Genomic DNA, 6000 nt, shown 5'->3' on the forward strand with positions numbered 1-6000 from the left:
CAATTCAATAACCAGTTATTGAATGAGGAGTTTGACTGGGACAGGGAAGGTTTGGAGCCAGCAGATCCAGTTGTTAGAATGACTATATTTGTAGTCGCCACGCTGTCAGTGCAAAATTTAAGTCGTGTGTGTGTGTGTGTGTGTGTGTGTGTGTGTGTGTGTGTGTGTGTGTGTGCAGTTTATAAGCCCAGCTACCCAGCTATGTGAAGTGGAACGGTCACTCTAATAAAAATTACGAATATTGGTCTGGTGTTCTCTATTTGAACTTGGCACATAATGAGAAATACAATTATATATATATATATATATATTTATATATATATATATATATATATATATATATATATATATATATATATATAAAATTAGCTTTCCATACATCTGACCTAAGTGTGTGATAAATGTTGCCTGCACACGACATACGAAGGAGCGGTGACGGTATAACTGACTGCTGATCAGGCCTGAGGTGGGGGGAGGGGAGGGGTGAGAGGCGGGGAAGACTTAAGACAAAGACCAAGAAAGAAGGGAGAGAGAAGCAAAGAGAAAGTTATAAAAATTTAAAAAAAGAGTGAGTGGGAAAAGTAAATTGAGAGAGAGAGGGAGAGAGAGAGAGAGAGCCGGGGGAAGTGAAAAGGAAAGCACTGGAACCCAGAATTGTGCAGCGGACAACACTGGATTACAATGATGGTGAATATTTTCAATTTGAGAATGCAGTTCAATACGGTAATAATTTATTCTAAAAATATAGTCCAAATCTTGGCCGTTGAAAGCGTGTGCGACGACAGTTTAGTCATGTTTACAGGACATGAGAAAATTTGCGTCTAATCAGTAACTGGCAGCTGGAGGTGGAGGGTGGGGGACTTGGGGGCAGAAGGCGGTGTAGACTTGTTCGCGATTCCCCCCTTCCAACCGTCCAGGGTAGAGGGGGGAAGGACGGGGTAACCCCTGAGCAGAAATTAGTACGCGTGACTGTACTTGTACATAATAATTACACAGACAAAATATAATAATTACACTGACAAAATATAACAAACATCACCTGTAGTGCTGCCAAGCAGTTGGGTACAGCTGGGGCATTCCAACAGACAGGTGCTTGTACAGTCGCCCCAAGAAGTGATGGCAGTTTCAGATTGCTTCGGTCACTCTGCACTGCTATACTTTCAATGAAAACAGTGAATATAAGGTAAACATTCAATGCCTTCATCAGGTCATATAATTTATATATTATATTGCGCTAAGAATGATGTAAAATGAATAACAGGAGGTAGTGATATATTAGAAGTTAACACTTAGTTACCTTTCCCGATTTGAATGAAAGTGGAATGTATTACTCCGCGTGCAGTGGGCAGTAGGCCTATAACTCCATGTTCCTGATTTAATTGTTTCCTAAGATTTCAAATACAGATGCTCTAGTTTTGAAGACCAGTTAAGGAAAATTCTACTGACTGCAATACACTCCCTTATTTTCAAATGCTATGGTGATGATACAGCAACAATAAGGATGCCATAACAATGAAATTATTCATCGTAATGATGCCCTACCTGCGGTAGCAGCAAGACCATACTGCCTTTTATTCCGTCTTTCTCTCTCCAATAATAATTATAATTAGCAACTTTACTCCCAATTGATGCAAAATTATTGATAGTTGTAAGGAGGTATGACAGATTCTGCCTTTCTCTCTTATACTATGCACTAAACAGGACCAAAACATGAGTTCATAAACTCTTGCAATGCAAAAGCATGCACTCTTTACTCCATCTTTTAATCTTAATATCTGTCTTTTTAAATAAACTGTAATGTCCTGCTGAACAGAAAATGCTGATTTGGAAGTTCTGAACTCAATTATTTGTTTATGAACCTCTGCATTTTATTACTCTTGCTAATCGATTATGCACTGAGGATATCAGACTATGACAGACGTTAGCATTCTGCAAGGAGCTCCGACTCTAGCCAAACATTGAGGTTCTTTTTTTTTATTTCTTTCACCGACAGCCCTCTGGCTTATATAATCCAGAGATTTTTCTTAATGGAAAACTGGCCAAAGGCAGTGTAATAACTGCATGTCTTTGAGTAATTGTTATCTCTTTTCGTGCGTGTTGGTGGAAACATTTAAAATAGCTTACTGGCCTACTCCGCCTTCCCGCTTTCTGTCGTCGTCCATGGAGACACTGGAAACGGAAATAAACGACTTCAAATTATTCCCTGGTATTGTAACGGAAATTATTTTATAAATAATAATTATTAATTTTAATTGTTTATTGAAGCTCCCTTTTGTTCAGTCTTAAGCTGCTATAAAATTATTGCGTGTTACCATACTAGACTTGAACTCCGCAAATTATTCCTGACTGTCCCTGAGCGATAGTTGTGAAATTTCAATTAGTTCCATTTAGGATCTCGTATTATCGTAACTAACGAACTGCGTCCTACAATTTTGAAATATACAGGTACTTTGGCATAGCTTTATTGTTTTTTGTAACAGTTTTACGTATTAGATTTCACATCGTCGAGATATAAGGAGGAGTATGTGCACTGTCGCTGACCGAAAGTTTCTGGATACTCCGCCGTCACTTCTTAGGCCGACTGTACATTATAATTACACTAACAAAATATAATAATTACACTAACAAAATATAACAAACATCACCTGTAGTGCTGCCAAGCAGTTGGGTACAGTTGGGGCATTCTAACAAACAGGTGCTGGTATTGTCACAAGTGCTGCAGTGAACCCATTTTCATTCTCCTTCTCTCCTCTCATTGCTGCAGCCTACAGATGACCCCAGTGACCTGGATGATGCTGAGGATGATGTATTGGCTGACACTGCTGACAATGAGGGTGATGTTCCGCCAACTAGTACATGCACCAGCTGAGCAGAGCAGCCACTGACCTCACTAAGTACACAGCTGTGGAAGTGTTGGGAAAGACATAATGTACGACAAATAAATAAATAACATCAATTCACCCCAACTCTTATTCACCCATCATATTAAATAAATAAACTTAAGTGTCAAAGAAACTGTAAAGTGATGCACACTAGTATATAAAGGATTTTTACGTTAGGAAAAAACTGAATGAACACCACGATTATTAACAGGAATGAACACCATGATTATTAACAGGAATGAACACCACGATTATTAACAGGAATGAACACCACGATTATTAACAGGAATGAACACCAACATTATTAACAGGAATGAACACCAACATTATCAACAGGAATGAACACCAACATTATTAACAGGAATGAACACCAACATTATTAACAGGAATGAACACCAACATTATTAACAGGAATGAACACCAACATTATTAACATGATTAACATTAACATGGGACTCAAGACTGACCCCTGATGCACACCAACATTCACGGAAAACTCATCACTCAAATCTCCATTCACTCTTACCTGGGTGTGAGCACCCACATACATAGCCATAACCACCCTAACCAGCCACTCCTCCAAGCCAAGCTTTCTCAATGCCCACTTCACCACCTCTCTAGGGACTCTGTCAAAGGCCTTTTCCAAATCAACAAAAACAAAATAAAGATCCCTTCTCCTACCAATATATTTTTCCTGAAGCTGTCGAACAATGAATATGGCATCAGTGGTCCCCCTACCTGGCATAAACCCAAACTGCATCTCATCAATATTCACTATTCTCTAATCATACCTTCTAAAACTCTCTCCATTACCTTCATTACCTGATCTAAAAGCTTTATACCTCTATAATTTCCTCTTTCCAGGGCATCACCCTTCCCTTTATACACATTTACAATTACACTCTTCAGCCAATCATCTGGGACAACACACTCATAAATCCATCCATCCATCCGTCATCCAATCCTACATCGCCCCATGAGGAGCGTAGGAGCCTGGGGCTAGGCAGTTGGTTCCGACATTTAAGATGAGAGTGAACACCCATAAATAATCCTATTTATCAGGTCAGTGACTAAACTCACCCCTATATCGCCTAAGGCCTTCAACATTTCGGCAGTCAACCCAGACACACCTGCTGCCTTCCCCACCCTCATCCTGCCTATTGCCTCACTCACAGTAGCAGCATCAATCAAAGGCCAAGGGCCAAACACATGCAAGTATACTGTAGGCTTTATGGGTGACTCTACACTGAGTGACAAGCCAAAGAGTTTCCTGTACACCAGGAAACCAATTACTACGCTGGGTGGTAACAATATATCCAAATTATAGCGCTCGGTGATTTAGTGGGTAATTAAGGCGCTCTAATTGGATTGAGTTGGTGAAGGTTTATATCGAAGGGGTGGTTGGGGTTTAATGCTCATGTAATGCCACTCAGGGATGAGTGAGGCTGGTCACTCATCTTAAATGTTGAGACCAACTGCCTAGCCCCGGACCCCTACCCTCCTCATGGGGCAACATAGGACTGAATGATGGATGGATGGATATAAATGATATGACAAACAATACAACAAGTTACACATACCATGAGGGGATAAAAAAACAAACAATCATCCACTCTGTATACACACAAGGTTGACATGGGCTGGGTCTTGACATCCAACGCCTGCATCATGTCCTTAACGCCTGACACAGTCTTACTGAGCCGCGCCACGTCCGTTGCCAGCATGCAGCTCTGTACACACAAGGTTGACATGGGCTGGGTCTTGACATCCAACGCCTCCATCATGTCCTTAACGCCTGACACAGTCTCACTGAGCCGCGCCACATCCGTTGCCAGCATGCAGCACATCATCCCTTCATAAATTTTCTTGTAGTCCTCAGCTGATACGTTTCTGTGAATTAAAATGGTTTCATGTAAGCTGCAGCGGGGTAATGGAGTTGTCCTTACCATGAGAGGGATAAATAGCAATCTCAGGTTACTAAAAATCTGAAATAGAATACACATCCTTGGTCTCCCCCTCCCTCTGCCCCCCTCCACCTCACTCAGATACACTCTCCTAGTCATTCTCTCATTCTCCATCATCTCTACATAGCCAGACCAACTCTCCATCTCATTCTCGGTCTCCCTCTCTCCCCCATCCACCTCACTCAGATATGCTCTCCTAGTCAGTCTCTCATTCTCCATCCTGTGTACATGGCCATACCAGCTCAAAATATTTTTCCTAATATTTTCAAACACACATTTCCCCACCTCATTCCTCCATCTCATCCTTGGTCTCCCCTTCCCCATCCCCACCTCCACCTCACTCACATACACTCTCCTAGTCAGTCTCTCATTCTCCATCCTCTCTTCACACCCACCTGAATATGTTATATTCATGTTGCTCCACTCATCCTTGGTCTACCCCTCCCCAAATAAGTCTATTAGGTGGTGCTTTGTTCTATCAATCTATCTATCTATATCTATCTACTGCGTTGATCTGTGGGCAAAATGAATCTATTATGGGGCGCTGTCTATCTATCTATCTATCTGTCTATCTATCTACCTATCTATCTGTCTATCTATCTATCTATTGCTTGAGAGTGGTGAATGCAACAAAACAATGATGATTTACCAACTCTGTCTTTGCACTGATCTGTGGCCAAAATGAATCTTTTAAATGGTGCTGTGTATCTATCTATCTATGTCTATGTATCTATCTATCTATCTATTGCTTGAGCAGTAAGACATACTCAGGGCCAATTCTGTCTTCACATTGAGCAGCGAGTGAGAATAAATGCATCAAATATTGCTATCTATCCACCTATCTATCTATCTATTTTTCTAACAGTACAATATATCACCCTATCTATTTTTTAACACTATAATCTATTAATCTATCTACTATATAGCTCTGATCAGTGAGTGAATATAAATGCATCAAGTGAGCTCACCATCCACTCACTTGATGTAGTGTTGCTCTTGAGTGTCTCTCCTTTCCTCTATTCCATCTTTCTTTCCTTCCATCCTCTTCTGTCTTTCTTTCCTTCATTCTTTCCTCATCCTTCTGCCTATGGGTGACTTTACACTCCCTCTTCTGTCTTTCTTTCCTTCAATCTTTCCTTTTCCTTCTGCCTGTG

At 40.7% G+C, this 6000-nt stretch overlaps 1 protein-coding gene across 1 annotated transcript in view; it reads right to left on the bottom strand.

Annotated features, from left to right (window-relative positions):
- LOC145407817 (zinc finger BED domain-containing protein 5-like) overlaps positions 1–4729 on the bottom strand; it is a 39466-nt gene extending 34737 nt beyond the window's left edge. The window contains exon 1 of the mRNA XM_080278674.1: positions 4509–4729. Within this exon, the coding sequence (XP_080134800.1) occupies positions 4509–4729 (221 nt within the window). The remainder of the gene's footprint in view (positions 1–4508) is intronic.
- Between the last annotated feature and the right edge of the window lie 1271 nt (positions 4730–6000).

The sequence above is a fragment of the Coenobita brevimanus genome, chromosome 74 (genome assembly GCF_032717465.1).
Source record: "Coenobita brevimanus isolate Jiangsu-jjx chromosome 74, ASM3271746v2, whole genome shotgun sequence".
Classification (NCBI taxonomy): domain Eukaryota; kingdom Metazoa; phylum Arthropoda; class Malacostraca; order Decapoda; family Coenobitidae; genus Coenobita; species Coenobita brevimanus.